General features: G+C 49.0%; 1 protein-coding gene across 1 annotated transcript in view; it reads left to right on the forward strand.

Annotated features, from left to right (window-relative positions):
• MEGF11 (multiple EGF-like-domains 11) overlaps positions 1 to 17304 on the forward strand; it is a 345864-nt gene extending 328560 nt beyond the window's left edge. Inside the window, exons 17-22 of the mRNA XM_006886638.1 lie at positions 404 to 532; positions 1059 to 1187; positions 2768 to 3004; positions 9976 to 10032; positions 16281 to 16487; positions 17051 to 17304. Coding sequence (XP_006886700.1) covers positions 404 to 532; positions 1059 to 1187; positions 2768 to 3004; positions 9976 to 10032; positions 16281 to 16487; positions 17051 to 17211 — 920 coding nt within the window. The 3' untranslated portion in view covers positions 17212 to 17304. The remainder of the gene's footprint in view (positions 1 to 403; positions 533 to 1058; positions 1188 to 2767; positions 3005 to 9975; positions 10033 to 16280; positions 16488 to 17050) is intronic.
• The last annotated feature ends 781 nt before the right edge of the window (positions 17305 to 18085 follow it).

Consider the following 18085-nt stretch of genomic DNA (forward strand, 5'->3'; position numbering starts at 1 on the left):
GCCCCGCCTCCCGGCCGCCCCGCGCCGAGCCCAGTGCCTCGGCCTGCTGGCCACGGGGGGCAACAATCCAGCCTGCCACCAGGGGGGAGGGCACCCCGCCCAGGGCTTTGAGCTCTGCAGGGCCGCTCCGAGGCCAGGCTGCAGTGGGGTTTGAGGGACCAGACCCTCCTTGCACAGTGGGGCCGGAGTGTGGCCGCACAACAAGGAGGCCTCAGCCTGACCCCAAGGCCCCTTTGCCTGAAGAACCTTCCCCCCCCCCCTTTTCAGCCGAAGAGGGTCAGATCACGTAGGAGGCTCCAGGGCTTCGCCCTATTACGAAGAAGAGGCCCAAAGTCCCGGCTGCACCTCCGTGGCTGCCCCCACGTGGCTGCAGCCGCTGTGACCACCGCTCCTGTTCCCCCAGGCTGCCCAGCAGCGTTTTATGGGAAGGACTGTGGGCGTGTGTGCCAGTGTCAGAACGGCGCCAGCTGTGACCACATCAGTGGACAGTGCACCTGCCGAACAGGCTTCACCGGGCGGCACTGCGAGCAGAGTAAGAAGGGTGTGATGCTGGGCCTCGGCCCGCTGCAGGGCAAACAGGCTGAGGAATGCACCCATTCTCTGCTGGCTTGGAAAGTTTCCTCCTTCAGTTGGGGTGGAGATCAGAAAGCGTAACAGGCCAAAAGCCTTGAGGAAGGGAAGTGGGCAGTAGAGGACACAGGGATTTGCTTGACATGACTTTGAAGATGCTGTGGTATCAGGGGCTGCACGGGCTGGTTGTGTAAAATGATGTGTCATGTGAGGGATGTGAAGCAGTGATGGGCCGGCCCTGCACCTGCCCCCTGCCCTCTGTCCTTTTCCTCAGCTCCCCTTCAGGGCTGTGAGGTTTCTGTCCATTCCCTAATATCAATATCAACACAGCACAATGAGAGCAGCGGGAGATGAGCTTTCCCTGAGTGTGAGGAAGAACTAGCCAGCCTATCATCCCAGCTTTGCAAATGTGGAGCCAGAAGGGCGGTGAGCTCCCCGGTGCTGCCGTGAGAAGCATGGGTGTCGACTGTAACTCTTGGTGTCCACAGGATGTGCCCCAGGAACCTTTGGGTATGGGTGTCAGCAACTGTGTGAGTGCATGAACAATGCCACCTGTGACCACGTCACCGGCACCTGTTACTGCAGCCCTGGATTTAAAGGCATCAGATGTGACCAAGGTAATACCCAGACAGCAGAGTCCTCAGCCAGGGGGACCATGGGTAGGTTGTCTCAAGGAAGGAAGAAACCCCCATGAAGATGATTCCAATTTGAGAAAGGATTTCCATTTGCAACACCTGGATTTTATGAGGACACCATGTTGTTAAGTCCTGTTGAGTACAACTCACAGCAATCATGTGAAAATCAGATCTGAGACCTGCTCAGTGCTGTGCCCCCGCTTCTCATCTGCACATTTGGGGGGAGAGGCGAGGTGGGTGGGCTGCAGTGGGGCTGACAGGCTCTTAGGTAATGTTTTGTTATGCTCACTGTTGCTGAGTTTCCCGTGAGGTAAGCGAGGGGATCCACCAGGCCAAGGGCGAGAACCAGCTAGGTTCTGGGTCTGCCACTAGGAGTCCATGGGCAGGCCACGTCCTTCACTGGACCAGTCACTTCATGTTCAAAATGGTTGTTGTTATGAGTAGGTAAATCCTTGTGGTTCACATGCAAGAAGTTTCTTATGAGGGATATATTAGGGTCCCAGATCCCTCAAGGGGCTCCACCGTGGCTCAGCATTGCAGTCAGGCAACACCTCACGGCACAGTTGTGAGGATCAAGTGACATAATGTAGGTAAGAGACGCAGTCCTGCACACAGCACCCAGTGAATGGTGGGCTCATGTATATGAAAACCCTCTAAGCTGCAAACACATAAGGGATTTTATTGCTGTTGATCCTAACAAGCCCAGGTCCTCTTTTCAGAAAAGGAGCCAGAAGACACTTCAGTTGCATTCTGAGGTTGTAGCCCCGAGACTGACAATGCAGCGTGCTGGCCTTCCTGGTGAGGCTGGCCTGCTCCGACCACGCTGGGCAGCCAAAGCCAGCAGGCATGGAGAGGCCCCACCGGCACTGCACTGCCTCTGCCTGTGGTGGTCTGTGAGCCGCCGCTGGGCTGCTAGAAGAGGGATTAGTTCACACACAGAAAACCACAGGGGACAGCGGCTGGTGTGCAGAATCTGGCTGGACTGCCACAGTCATCAGAGCTCCCAGTGTCCTTCCTGCCAGGCTGTCATGTGGTCTCACACAGACCTCCCACCCAGGGCCATAGGATCATTGTCCCCATGTGCCAGAACCCCGTCAGAATGACAAAGCTCATAAACAGGAAAAGGCCGCAAGTCCAGCTTTTCCTAATTCCTGAGAAACCAGGACTCTTCCTGTTACCAGCTGTGTGATCCTGGGCAGTTACCTAACCCTTCAGTGACTCTTTCTTCATCTGTGACGGGAATAATGAAAAAGTCCCTGTTTCACAAGGTCCTTGGGGAGAATCACACACACGTTAATGCCTCTAACTCCCCTTGAGAACACAGAACACCAGCTGTTTTGTTCCACATTCACCATCTCTGCTCTGCACCATGACCCCAGGATCCCTCCTTGCTGGACCATAGAGAAAACCGAGGCACCGTAACAGGGTCACACAGGGATTACAGAAAAGGGGCTATGACCAGAACCAGGCTTCTTTAATATGCTAGACAGGCTGGGCTCCGGGCTGAGGGGGCTGGAGGGTGAGGGAAGCTGCCTGGGCTCAAGGGGCCCCTCTACCCACAGCTGCCCTCATGATGGAGGAGCTGAATCCCTACACCAAGATCAGCCCGGCGCTGGGCGCAGAGCGGCACTCCGTGGGCGCGGTCACGGGCATCGTCCTCCTGCTCTTCCTCATCGTGGTGCTGCTCGGCCTGTTCGCCTGGCGCCGGCGGCGGCAGAAGGAGAAGGGCCGGGACCTGGCTCCCCGTGTCTCCTACACGCCTGCCATGAGGATGACCAGCACTGACTACTCCCTCTCAGGTAAGGGCTGTTCCCTCTCCCCCGCCTAGCAGCCCAGGGAGGGGGAGACCACATGCACCCTGGGGACACCCTGGTCTGCTGCTGAAGGTGGTGGCAGAGGCTGCGGGGCAGGCTGCTGGGACTGGGTGCTTCAAGTCCCCTAGATATGCGGGAGTGGGGAGCAATGTCTGGAAAGGTGGATGGGGTCCCTGAGAACATAATCTCCTGGGCCCCTAATCTGAGCAGCTGTGGTTGCGAGCCTCCTTCATTTCCCCAGGTTTTCCGCACTCTGTAGCCTTGGCCACTGGGGCCCCATCACTAGGCACTTTCCTAACCTGCTCCAGAGAGAAGCCCCTCTCCTATCTGACCCCTGCGCCCCATTTTTGCTTCCCTAGTGAAGGCCTCGGGCGCAACCTGGTCGTTCTCTGACACAAGAAGCTGTTCTGAGTTAGAACTTAGGACAGCGGGAGGGAGTGGTTCCCAAATAAGGGGCCGGGGGTGGCCTGTCACCTCCATCCATCCAACTGTGACGACAACTCCAGAGGACATTCTGAGAGTCTGTGTTGCTGGGTTGGGACTTCCTCTACCCTGAAGATTGACTGCTGACTTGGAAATAAAAAAGGCTTTTCGCTTCATATTTAGCTAAACAGTAGTGTCCAAATGCTCTGAGCCCGCCCACAGCCCTGCTCCCCTTTGGCTCCTCACCAGCAGACACACGTGAGGAAGGCTGGGCCTGCTTGCATGAGCACAGGATGGCAGTCTCCACACGGCACTGTAGGATCCACAGGCATTGGCCAGGCACAAACCCTGCCTTCCGAGAGCTCTTACCTATGATGCCCTGGTGTTGCAGCCAGAGCAGACGTCCTCTGATGAAGGGCCAAGTCCACACAGATTTGGGGATTTTCCTCCATGACTGTACAGTGATCAAAGCCAAGGTGGCTGGGTTTCCCCATGCCATTCTTCTGGAATTTCCCAGCCTTGTGGAAAGATCCTGGAATCCTCAAAAGGGCTCGAGGGAGAAAGCCTGGGGTCTGTATGCCAGGGTCAAGAGGAGTGAGAGGTGGCTTGATGGGCTCACTGCTTAGATCTGACTCCAGCAGGTGGGTAGGGGGAAGATGAGAGGAGGGTTGGGCTAGTCCTCTGGGAAGGCTGTGTTATCCAAACCAACACTCCTTGCCATCCTTGAGCTGCTCGCACCACCGGCTACACTGGCAGGCCTTGCCTGCGTCCGGCACATGCTTCCGGAGGAAGGTGACATAAGGGAAGGGACCCACCAGCCTCTGCAGGTCTTTGTGGGGAGACAAGCATCAAGGGGCCCTGGGATCAGGGAGGACTAACAGTCTCTCTGCGAAGCACTCTCAAGGCTGCTTGCTGCCCAGGTGTTAGCATTGGGGTTATCTTGCGCCAGGGACAGGGGCATGATGGTATGTGGCACCTTGTTCTCTTCCCAGATTTGTCTCAAAGTAGCAGCCATGCCCAGTGCTTTTCCAATTCCAGCTACCACACACTGGCATGCGGGGGGCCTGCCACCAGCCAGGCCAGCACTCTGGACAGGAACAGCCCCACCAAGGTACCGGGCCCCTGACTCCTCAGCCCCCATCCGTTGTCCCCTCCTCAGCCTCCACCTTTGCCAGGGAAGGAACTGCACCTCCCAACATGAAGCGTCCATGTGGGAGCAATTGCCAGTGCATTAAACACAGTTCCATGATCCATGCGCATGGAAGCTGTAACGCATGTAACAGGGAACTAGCAGATTACATGGAGCCAACATGTGCCATGTAACTGGTCAGCATCATATGTAAACAACCTGTAGCACCACTAATATAACACATATACCCTATAACCTGTGTATAACTAACTGGTTATCAGCCATGTAATTGTCATGTGTAGCCTGCTTGTCACATATAACCATGTACACCGAGTTGTCACTTTTGCCATGTATTTCTAAAACATCACATGTACCCTAATACGGCACGTCATATCACCAAATGACTGCAGTATGTTACTAATATAATGTGTGCAAATGCCACATTATAGAGTCCCCACTATTACTCAGGTAACCTCCCACGTCCCTCATATGTGGACATACCACATGCTGGTAATATCTCACCCATAGCCATCTCTTGTGATCTGAGCCAATTCAAGGGTCACAGAACCCAAATATTAACTCCAGTAGGATGCTTGTGGACAGCGGGCCTGTGGCTCCTGGGGCTGGCTGGTGCCCCCCAGGACAGGGTCTTCCCTAGCACCTCTTAGCATCACCCCAGCTGATGGTAAGATATCCTCATAAAGTCACATAAAGACACCTCAGCTTGTATTGTACAGAATGTGTAGGGAGCCTCTTTGATGTGTCAGGGCCATGCCGGGCACACCGGGTAACAACAGCCTCAAGGCCACCAGCTCTTCTGGGCTCATATCCCACCCCTTCATATCCATGCACCACATGTACAGTCCCAGGGCCCTCAGCTCCCCGGTATCCAGGCCAACAGCAGAGCATTCATACTCCAGGCTTCTAGGGATCCTTTCCTCCACATCCACCCCACTGAGAATACCTACCCCACAGGCACATGTGTGTGTGCGCGCGCGCACACACACACACACTCTGGCACACGCTGTGGTCTCATGCAAGAGAGCCTGAGGCCCATGGACAGCTCTGCAGCTCCAGCCGCTCTCCCGCAACTTCAGCTTTCAGTTGGTCTGAAGAGTTAGAGGGAAAAGGGGCCTGGAGTTTGCCAGTGAGAGGTCACTGATTAACAATAGTTACAATATTGGAACTGCAGCAGGCTAGTGGCAAAGGCCCCATGTGGCTGAGTCGCCTTTGGTCTCATTTTGACAGGGAAATACCTGCTACTGCTTTCAATAGGGGCCCCAGTTCTTGGTGACTCTCTGGTTCAAGTCACCCAACAGGCCCACAGTGGCTCTGTGGTCTAGGGTCCCTGACTCTGGCAGATAAAGCATTTCTTTGTAGCAAAGGCAGAGAGTTGTGATGACACGACAGGGCACAGGTCTGGGAGTTGAGGCCTGAGTTCCACACTCTGCTCGGTCACTCACTCCTGTGTGACCCTGAGCATGGGCCAGAGAGCAGGACTCAGTTCCCATCTGTGAAGTGAGGTGAACTATCCTTCACTTGGATGAAGAACAGTTCTGAGAACCCAGAGAGGAGGACTCGAGCTTTCCCTGAGTTCCAGGAAACAGAGATTCTCACATTCATCAGGTCGAGGTGACAGAAATGCCGGTGATGCTGCAGGCATCCTTGGCGTCTCTTTCAGTGGTACAGATGGCACCATGCTGCAGCTGAGACCCTGCCAGAGCCCCTCCTGTAGTTCAGTGCTGCCCAGCTGACCCACCTCCTCTTAGGGCCAGCATGGCTCAGGGCAGGCCTTCCCTTTTGGGAGGCCCTAATCTCCTCCTGTGCAAATTACTGCCTCTAAAGACCTGCTGGAGGTTCAGCTGTGTTGTCTATTCCAGCACAATGGCACAAAAGAAAAATAAGCCCTCCTGTATCCCAAGAGACTAGAGAACCCTACAGCCTGCCTGGACAGGGTCTCTTCTATCCCCACCAGCCCCAGCTACACCACAGCCTGTCATTTTTCCTCAGTGGTCTTGGACTTCGATGTGTCAGGCTCATCACAGGGGAGGGAACCTGAGGCTGGGCGAAGGAGAGGCTGGGGAGGGGCACCTCACGGGCACTAGGTATTAACTGGCTCTCCTCTCCAAACAGCTCAGTAACAAGTCCCTTGACAGAGACACAGCAGGCTGGACCCCCTACAGCTATGTGAACGTGTTAGGTCAGTAGTGGTTTGAGTCTGGTCTCCTGCCATTATGTCTTATCCTTTACTCCTACTTCCCGCACTGAGAGGGGCCCTGTCTCAGCTCAAAGGGAGAGAATCCGATAAGCTTTGAGCAAGGTTTCTTCCAGGAAGAAGAGGTGTGGGAGGGAGGTACAGGCCCCTATTTCAGCTCTTATAAAAAGATAATGCCCAAGAACCCCTTCATTCCTATATTAGGGTTTAGAGAAGGGGTGGGTGTGGCTCAGGGAGACAGCTGGGGCAGATTATGGGGATTCCAGGTGGAGATTAATGGTCCAGGTACCACCTGGGAAAGGGACCCCGCCCCCTTCCTTCCTGGTTCAGCCCCTACCACGGTGATCTTGTTCCGGTAGTACTCACTCCTGACGGAGGTGGGAATTAGGGAGACTAAGTAGAAGCCCAACTCTAGGATATGCCCCTGGCCTCACTGGCCTTTGCCCTTTGAGTGCTACAAGTCCGTGATCCCTTCCAGCCTGCCCCGCCATGACCCGCTTCCCCACCCCCTCCCCTGCCGTACCAGGGCCCTGGGAATAATGGCTCCTGTCATTCCTCTCACTAGACTCCCATTTCCAGATCAGTGCCCTGGAAGCCAGGTACCCGCCCGAGGACTTCTACATTGAACTTAGACACCTCAGCCATCCCGCTGAGCCACACTCGCCAGGTCAGAGCCCCCAGCCCTACCTCCTGCTCCTTCCCTTCACCCTCTGGGCCCTTAAGACTATCATATTAGACCAGACCCAGCACCTACCCTACTCTTCACCCAATCCTCAGATTCCCAGAATTCTCCTTATTGACTCCCCTCCTCCCCAGTACAACTTGTCTCCAAGTCAAATCCGTAATCCAAAGGCGGCCTGCCTGGATCCTCCCTGTCACGTCTGTTCTCATCATGCCCAGTGTACGTGGACAATATGTGACTGGTATTAGATAGAGGGAACACGATATAGGAATACTCTGTACAGGCCACAGAATACAATCTCAAACCATTGAGAAATGACCTGGCGATGGTGTCACCTTTAGGGTCCTCTGGGTTCTGGCCCCTGTGGGTGTAAGTAATAGAGAGCTGGGTCTTTGGCAAAAGAGCCCGATGCCCCCCATGGAGACTCCAGATCTGGGGTGACGGTGGGGTATTGTCCATTAGGGATCCAGAGAGGCTGAGAAACAACATGTGACTTCCAGGCCAATGTCTTCTGTGCTCCTATAGCAGACTCAAACCTGGTGACTTGTGACAGAGGCAAGGAGACTTGGAAAGTCAGTCCTGACACAGAGGATGTGGGTAGGAGTTACAGAAGCAGGTGCCACAGGATTGAATACCATGAATGAACTGTCGCATCCCATAAAGTGGCCCCTGTAGGGGACTGTGGGATAGAACCGTAGTGCACCGGGCAGCCCCAGGCCTCAGCAGCTCTCGGTCTCAGCCCACGCTGTAGCTGGTTCCCAGAATTCAAGAGCAGTGCAGAGCCCCCAATCCCTGCAGGGCCCTGGTCCAACAGCTCTAGGAAAGGTCAAAGTACTGTCCCCCTTGGACAGGTATAGGCTGCAAGGAGGCTGGACCTGCATCCAGGAAGTTGTATTAGTGGCTCAGGCCCTCTGGCTAGTGTCTCAGGTATCCAGTAACCCACTACTCCCTCTCACTCGGATACTATCCCTTTCCACATGGGAGATCTGGGCTCAGTCCAGAGAATACTCCCTGTTTTGCAGATTTCAAATCAGATCTGGCTCTTCAACCAGCAGAGCTAAAGCCCCTTCACTTTATCATGTTTTGGCTTATTCCTAGGGAGGCTGGTAGCCAATGTAAGTGAATATTTGAGGATATCTAGGCCCTTGGCACAATTCACTTGCTGTAGTGGCCTTGGATCTTTGAGCATCTGTCTCCTCTTCTGTAAAAATGGAAAAATATAATAGTCAAGCCTCCCTCCTTCAGAAGGGGAGAGAAAGCCCTGGTTTAGTATAAAGTCCTGAACAGATAGATACCAGGAATACGCATGCTGCAGTCATGTTTCTGAAGGGCACAGGTATCCACCGGCCTTTTAGGAAATAAACTTGAAAAGCTGGACCTGGTTTAGCTGTATCACTCAGTAATGTGTGGAAGGCAGACAGGACTCAATTTGCCTGAGTTCTGTCAATTCTACTTGGGCTTTCCAGGTGGTGGGGTTTACAAAGGTACTTAAACAGCAATAGGTTTGCCCTTTCAGTGCTAGAAACTTTGGGGAAGAATCCATTTATAGTTTAGTACTTTCTGCACACTTGCTGGGACTGTGTCCCCAATTAAAGGCTGAACAAAAATGGCTTTGACTCTGAGCCAGAATCATTACAGTCCCAACCTGGAAATGACAGGCAGTTTTTATTCTGAGATCACCAGCAGCAAAGCACCTGAAATCAGTCTCTGAAGCTCTATGTCCTGACTGTAGCTGGGGCTCACCACCATGCACTGTGGGAGCCTAGGATAAACTGTGATGGACAAATGGAAGAAAGCCATCCTTGGGGCTAAAAAACTCCCATCAATAACACTTTTCAAAGACAATTGTCAATTATGTATAAATGGTTCATTCATAAAAAATGAATAAGAGAGCTGGCGGTGGACAGGAATGACTGTACATCCTGTAAGGCTGACTCATCAAGAACCTGAGCAGCCTGTTCTCCCCCCCCCTCTGGTGTCCCTAAGCTGAGCCTTGGATCCATGAAAGGAAGGACCAGAGCTGAGGAAAACCGGGTCTCCAACTCATTACAAAATCCAGTAGAACTGAGGGCTGGCACGCATACTGCCATACCCCTTCCTTTCTCTGCCCCAAGCTAAAAACTAGTTCTAGTTCATTTCTCATCCAGTAACTCTGGCGCCCGAAACTTCATCTGTGGCAACTGTAGGTGGCATCAGAACTGCCTTCTGCTTCCTTCTGGAAGACAATGCCCTCAGGCCTGGAGGTTAAGGAGGAAGAGTGCTGAATATGCATGGACACTGTGGCTCATTACTGTTCAGGAGTCCTTCAAGAACCTCTATCTTGTTCTAATTTATTAAGGGTAAACCCAGAACACTGTTGTTGTGATAAAGAACTTTATTTTCCTGGTAGTGGAAGAAGAGGGGTGGGGAGGCAGGAAAGGAGGGGAAAAACCAAAAAGGAACACTTGTAGTCTCCATAAACCTCACTCACTCCCACTCTGCTCTTTCCTTATATTATTTCTATGCAGGTGCTTGTGGAATGGATAGACGTCAGAACACCTACATTATGGACAAAGGCTTCAAAGGTAGAGTATCCAATCCTGACATCCCATCAGAAAGGGCTTAGCAAGACAAAGAGTGCAGATTTGAAATGTCCAGGAATTCCACTTGAAGGAAATCACACATCGCCCCCCAAATAAATAAAAGACCAAAGGACCTGGGGCTGCTGGGTAGCTCTGCCTGGGAAGAACAGTTGTAAAATTTCCTCTTCTCATTTCAGTTGCACCTGCTTAGCAAGTGCTTGTGGGCTTTTGGGTTTTTTGGTTACAAACTGAACCCCTTCAGAAATGTAGAACATCATTATCCAACCAATTAACACAAGTTAAATTGATTATAAAATCAGAAATAAAGTCAATCTACCTGCCCCCAGAGGCCTCTGTCGTCGTGCTGGGGAGGAACACTACCCTGCACCTAGGGCTTTTTGGGGCACAGAGAATGAAAATGATCCCCAGTGTTAGTGCTGTTTGGCTATCCACCCTCAAGAGATCTATGCCCTGAGAGCAGGGAAGCCAGAACCAATCATCAGCACACTGGCACTGGGGCTGCCACTGGTCAGCTGAAATCTACAGCTGAAGCCACGGGTGAAAGGTCCAGTCCTATCTGGGGCTCAGGCCCTAGGACTAAGTGACAGAATGTGTGACATAGGTAGTTTGGGAACCACATAAACATGGGTTTATATCCCTATTCTGTCACTTAGTAACTGTGGCCACAGACTCTCAGGTCTCTAGGCTGTTTCTTCCTCTGCAAAACTAGTGTTTATAATGCCTGTCCTAATGTCTAATAAGGTTATGTTGAAGGTCCAATAAAACCCCAAATGCAAGTGTTTTGATGTCTTTTGAAGGGTTGCACAAATGTAATAGGGCTGTCTCTTTGTCTCTAGGGTCTATTTAAGAGTCTCAGTCGAGCTGAAAGAAATCTGACTGACAACAAAGGTCTCACTGGATATTCTAAACCTGGCTGTGCACCAGAATCATCTGGGACGCATATTAAACATAGAGGTTCAGGTCCCGCCTCTCGGAGATTCTGATGCAGCTTCTAGAGCCAGGCTCTGGGATCTGCATTTGTGACGAGTACAACAGGTTGTTCTGACGCAGCGTATCACCTGACAGTCATTTACAAACCATGGATTAAACTGATCCAGATTCCTTGGATTACTCTTCTGGTCCTTCAAATCTAGCCTTAGATACTGACACCTGGACAATACTGTTTCCTGACCAGGGAGAGATAGTCGTCTACAGCCCTTCCTCGGGTGGTTTTAAGAAGTGGGTGGGTGGTGGTGAGAATTATGTTCTGAGACAGAAATCAGTAAGATCAGCACTTGTTAAGATGTGCAAAAGCCCACAGAACTGTCTGAGATCACGTCTAGGTCCCCAGCCAGCAAAAGGATGCTGCTGCTCCCTTGTCAGCCTCATTCTGAACTTTTTTTGGTGAGTTTTGCCTTAAACTATCCAAATGGGGGTATAAGAATCATTATAGTAGGTATAGCTAAACACAGAAAAGGACAGCTGGTGTCTAATCACTGGGACCTGAGATCTGTTTCTTCCTTAAAGAAGTAAAGGGACTGAGCAGAAGGATATCTGAGGGCCCTTCCAGAATATGCATGACTGACTCCAGTGTATGAGCTGAGACAGGCCCAGACACCTTAATAAATGAGCACATAACTTTCTTACGCACTTTGTTGTCCTGTGCACTGTGATTACGGTAGTGACTTTCACACTCATAACTGCAAATGTTAAGAAAAGCTGTTTCTTAGTCTAAGCATCATTTAGTCCTGTTTGGTGCAATCACAGATCGAGATTGGGAGAGAAGGGGGATCCTTCACAGGCTGGCAACCAGGTTTTATTTTACCACTTTGATTGTAGGCACCTTTTAAGTTAGAAAAGAGAAGTTGTGCAGGCAAATGTACTAGTAGGTATTGAGGACATCTGAACAATTCAAAGAGAAGAATATGGTATGTCACAGTCTGGAACTTTATAGAAAAACCAGAAACATGGCAGAAACCCCTAAAGAAACAGTAAATAAATGAGTTTGTACCAAGAATATAACTGTTTCCTAAAACTACTAGGCACAAACCAAATCATAATTGCTAAGACTGAAGGGTGCTGCGTATTCTCTGAACCCAGTGGGAGAATGGGTTCCCTGGGTCTTGGTTTCTTCTTCTTTGGGACAGAATGACACTCGCACCCTCTTAAAGGCCTCCCCAGCCCTGATATTCTAAAGTCTTAATTCCGTTAAGTGGCCCTGCCCCTTCCCCACTTGGAGGTTGAACAAGACCATTTACACTGCTGTGTTTGCCCCCGTTTCCCTCTAAACACTATCCTCTATTCCTTCTTACCCTCGGTGAGCTGATCCTCAGCACATTACCCATGTTCAATCCCTTACCTGTTGGGTCATTCAGAGTGCTATGGAAGAAGTCTTCCCCACTATCTCCATCACCTGATGGGGTCCATTTCATTGCTGTCATTTTCCCTACCTGGATATTCCTTGCTATCCAACCTCCAAGTCTGTTCTCAAAATCCTCTTAGGTTCTAAGGCAGTTAGAAGCCCACAGACATCCTGAAGTCACTTTACAGCCAGCCTGGTTCTCCTTCTGACCCTGCTCCTCACCAGAGTCACAGCCTCATGGCCAAGGCAGGATGACTTAAGAGCATCCTTCACGAGAAGAATGCTAACCCAGAGCCCAGAAAGAGAAGGTGCAGGTGACTGAGAATCAAAAGATGGCTGTCCTGTGCCAGGGCAGCTGAGCCTTCCCCAACAGTGAATTAAGGTGGTCCTTTAACTGGATGTTAAGTGTGACCTCCAGGCCTGAGAAGGTAGAGATCCCACAGTGAGCTCACAGGGTGGCCTTGCAAAGTCATTCTGCTCTCTGGATTTGTTGCTACATTTATAAAATGAAAATATTTAGATTAGCTCATTTCAGAGGAACCTTAAAAGGAGCCTTGGTGGTACTTGGTGGTACAGTGATTAAGCCTTCAGCTCCTAACCTTTAGCAACTAAAAAAGGTCAACAGTTTGAACCACTGGCAAACCCACAGAACAAAGGTGTGGCAGTCTGCCTCCATGAAGCCTCGGAACCCGAAGGGGCAGGTCTCCTGTTGAGCAGGGCCCTGAGTCAGAATTGACTAGCCAGCAACAAGTTCAGTCTCTAACAGTATGTAGTGGCGTGTGATCTTTGTTAGGCAGCAACGAGAAATCAGGAGATGAGAGCAAATGCTGGGGCAATATAGGACTAAGTCTAATGCTAATTACAGGCCTGGATTCTTAGAAGAGTGACTGGGTAAAGCTTGGGTACAGTTCATGCTTCCTTTTTATGCAAAATGCCCTTAAGTGCAGGGACTGAGGTGCGGGTGGGGCTGTAAAAAGATGAGGAAGTGCCTGAACAGCTGGCTGGTCGTCCCCACTCCAGCCTCACTCAGCGCAGGCCTGGGAGTGACTCAGGGAGAAGCAATGGCTGTCCAAGGTGGAGTTTCCCCCCTTGCCCTGCCCTGCTCCCCACTACACCACCTCACAGTAGAGAAGGAAGCCATTGCCAGATCATTCCATAGTATAACAACTGCCCCTCAACCACTTGCCTAATCTCTTTCCCCTAATCCCAACTTCCCTTTTATGCTTCTGGAGTCATCCTCAGCCTTAGCGTAGGACAAATAGTCCTGAAAACTTGAAAGCAAGTCTGCCTTTTCTGATGAAAAGGAGAAGAAAGGCATTATTGACTGGTAAAGCTTCTGACAGATTTAATGAGCCTCAAGGTTCCCCCACTGCCACAGATTAATTGGTCTTGGGGTATCCACAGCAGCTTCATTTACCCTTAGCTTCTGTGTTTCTCAACCCAGGCTCACTCCATAGATGGAGTATTCCCTGTTTTGTGTAAGGTAAACTGCTTTAGATAAGAGTTTTCATTTAGAGATACAGAGAAGAAGCATTTGGTAATGATATTGTTGGGCATTAGAGAAGATAGGAGTTGAGTCCTAACTTACCTACCTACTAATTGGGAATCATCCCAACAAACTTTCAAGGCTTCAGTCTTTTCATTTCTCAAGTAGTAGTAATGCTCCTTCTTGCTCAGTGCCTTCACAGAATTAAGTTTCAAACAGAGCTATCCTCGAGTTTTAGACAGTGTGCAATTGAGGCAGCTATCAAATGCGAAATAAAAAAACTGTGTGTCTGGAAGGGAGACAGGAGCGGTGTCAGGAAAGTTCTCCCTTGGGAGACAGCCCTAGTTGGCAATAGTAGTCCTTAGCTTCCAACAAGAATCTCTGAGCAAGACTGTCTTTGGTGAGAATCCAAAATGGGACTGACAGGCCATGTTAGGGTTCCCAGCTTATTTGCCACTTTTCTGTATTAGTAAACACACTGAAAGGCCAGTTTCTGTGACATGGGCAGGTTGTGGCCCGGCCACTTTCCCCATGTGAGCGTCAGTGAAGAGCTGTGCCTCTGGCCTCTCTTTAGTTCTTCCTGGGGCTGGCTGGGACTGTTCATTAGCTAGCAAGACTTCTCGGGTCAGAAGGAGCCCAGTGTAGTGTGTTGCCTGTTGGAAAGGTTGGTAGTCTTTATCTCTTCTCCTTCCTTAGATTCACAGCACCGGAAACCTAACAGATAAGTGCCATCAGAGAGAATTAACAGCAGTGGATTTGGGTTGGTTTTCTCTAGGGTCATGTATATTAAGAGGCCACAATCTAAAAAAAAAAGAAAAAAGTTTTTAGAAAAAAAAAAGAGGCCACAATCTAAGGTGAGACAAAGGCCAACATCCCTATCTACTTGTTGGCGAAATTTTGACCCAGAAGGGCTCTGAGCTTGATTCTAGAGCTTGGCAGTCTCCTGATAAGCACTGCTACACTGGGGGAAGTTATTTCCCCACTCTTCAGCCTCAATTTCCTGATAAGCAGTAAGGGTGGGGTAAGAAAGGGGGAGATGAGGAAGAATAATTTTGTTCTACCTACAATCACAGGGTTTTCCTAGAGAGAGTTAAACCAGGCTGCTCCTTGGAGGCAAGGATTCTGAGGCTTTTTTTTTTTAGCATACTTTGGACATGTTGTAAGGAGGGACAGGTCCTTGGAGAGGGACATCATTCTTGGGAGGGTGGAGGGACAGCGAAGGAGAGGAAGGCCCTCTAGGAGGTGGATTGATTCAGTGACTGGGGTAATCGGGGTGCGTGTGTTGGAGACAGTGCAATTGGCACAGGACAGAGTTTAGGGCTGTTGTACATGGGGTCACTATGAGTCGCAAGCGACTCCACACCACATAACAACAATCATGGATGCTGGGAACACTCAAAGGACAAATAAGGGGAATATACTTTTGTATAAGATTGATTGAGGTAATGTTACCTTAGTAATCTAAAGCAATCAATAAACTATATTAACAGAAAAGTCAATTTCCCCACCAGTTAATGCACTGCTTTAGAACAAGAATGCTGTGGTGGCACTTACATCAGCTATTAGGCACATGGCATGTTCAGCACTCACCAGCCCAAGGTACACACCTAGTCAACTCTTAAACAGCACTGCCACTTCCACTTTTTCACATTTCACTAACCTCATGTTTTAAATAGGGTACAAAGTTGGCTACAAGTGTAACAGAGGTAAGTTCCCCAGAGACTACACTGCAAGCTTGCAGAAAACAGGAACTCTCCAAAGGCTTAACTCTAATACCTCTGTTATAATACTTCATTTTGCTCTACTCCAGTCACCAGCTCCTGGAGAGAAGGGATGCCCCAAGTTTGCCACCTATAGGTAGCCGAACTGCTGACATTTGCGTGAAAACACACATGCCTACTTCTGAACCTGAGTTTGTCATAAAGTTGACTTCTGAAAAAAGGAAGCACAGAAAAGGCACAGGTAGGCTAAGGAGCTCCAGGCATGGGTTAAATCTTGGCGCTATTTCCTAGTTGTGCAACCTTAGCGAAATCACTACATTTTCTTCTCATAAAATTGAAACTATCACCTATTCTTACAGGATTTTGTAAAAGTGAAATAAAATCATAGATGTTAAAGCATATTATGATTATCGTGAATTAATGTCTTTGTCACTATACCTGACTACTCCAAACAAAAAATGTTCCCATCCTCCCCAAAATTGTCCATTTCTTTGGAAAATAGACCTTGCCTGCTAGGGAAAGAGCTCCTTAACACATGTGGCTAGAAAATTTTGGATTAGCATAGGCTTTTACCGCTCCAGGATCTTAAAGATCCAAAATGTCAATTGCTGTCTCCTGCTTCTAGTATTTAAATGAAGACATTTGTCCATGCTTGTGCTAAGAAATCTCTCTTGCTTTGCAGATTACATGAAAGAATCTGTGTGCAGCTCCAGCACTTGCTCCTTGAACAGCAGTGAAAACCCTTACGCCACAATTAAGGACCCGCCTATCCTCACCTGCAAGCTTCCAGAAAGCAGCTATGTAGAAATGAAGTCGCCTGTGCACAGGTTGTCTCCGTACACAGATGTGCCGTCCTTGTCGACATCTAATAAAAATATATATGAAGTTGGTAGGTGTCTCAAATAAGTAACTTAGTGAAAATCAGGGCAATAGTGCAGCATCTGAAGTAGGAAGAGCCTTCTCCACGTACAGTCTTGAAACACACCCTTCTTTTGTTGCTTTTTAAAGCATCCAAAGGTGATCTGTCTTTCCCAGGGCTGTCCTCCTCTCATTTGCACGAAATAAAGATTTTTTTGCCAATTTTGCTTTTAAAACACTAGCATGATGCAAACATGCACGGGACGGGTGTGGGTCCATGCACACTTGTCAACTGATTGTTGCTACAAATTCCAGTTCAGAAAACAATCAGAACAGATTTTTGCAAATTTCTAAATCACCCTCTTCTACTGACTACCTAAGATATTCTAAATCTCTTGAAGGTAACAATAACTTGGGATTTTGATTCACTTAGGTTTCCCATCATACTCAGTCCCAGTCCTCAAATAGTTATCACAAATTTGTAAACCTCTAGCTTTTCTCTCCACTAAGTTATAAAATAGAACTCTCTTCCCCTTAACAAAGCAACCAAAGCTAATCTGTTCTTTGAACTCATTTTTTCACTGTATTCCTTAGAGCCCACAGTCAGTGTGGTCCAAGAAAGCCGCGATTGTAATTCCAGCTCTGTCCAGAATCCATACAACCTACCTAAGAACAGCCATATTCCTGGTCATTATGACCTCCTCCCAGTAAGACAAAGCCCTGCCAGTGAGCCCTCCCAGGACAAGCAGTCTTAAGAGGGATAAGCTTCTCTATTGCAATGTACTCTGCCGACTATTCTTTCTCAAAGAAGATAACCCTCTGGCTTGAATAATGGTACAGACTCCAGCTGCATGCTAGTTAAAATCATCAACTGGAACTAAAGAAATGTTACTGATTGTGACTGGGGTAACAAAGGGAAACTTGATCACCTACCAACCTTGAACCCCAGAAACCCTGGATTACACAGTTTCTAAAACATCTACAAAGATTCCACTCATCGACATCAGCTAAACAAAGCTAAATATACATGTATATGTTAATTACCTGAAACATGATGCTTGGAAAGCATGCAGAATAGGTTTTACAAACCTTCCTAGGAAAGAGTTATTTTAAAAAACCTGAAATGTATATGTACTTTTGGTTGCTGTTACCATCAACATGTTTTATTAATTAGTACATAGACATGAACTATGCTACTATCAATACTTAAAGTACTTGTGCATATATGTCTGCTCCATAAAATTAAAATGACAGATGATAGTCTAATGCTGACATGCATTTTTTAAAAATAAAGGCTTTAATAAATATAAATTAACAATTTTCTCTTCTTCCCCATTTTGATAATGGAAAAAAATAATTCCAAAGCTTTAGTCTCTTTTCCACCTACAAAAATGACGTTCAGGCCAGCTTTAACAAATCTCACTAATTTAGAGGTCAAGAACATTGACAAGTCTATCTTGGCCTTTTCTGATCTTTTTTGTTCATCCAACACCTGAGTCATTTCATGTGAAAAAAGAGCTTTGAGATGTTGCTTTAAGTAGTCGGAGAGAGGATCAAATGTCTACTTGGCCTCCCCAATTTATCTATCTGGTTTGCCTTCCTTGACTCAGAAGAGTACTTGCTTCAAGC

Source organism: Elephantulus edwardii, unplaced genomic scaffold, assembly GCF_000299155.1.
Source record: "Elephantulus edwardii isolate Elephantulus edwardi_28Jun2011 unplaced genomic scaffold, EleEdw1.0 scaffold00050, whole genome shotgun sequence".
NCBI lineage: Eukaryota > Metazoa > Chordata > Mammalia > Macroscelidea > Macroscelididae > Elephantulus > Elephantulus edwardii.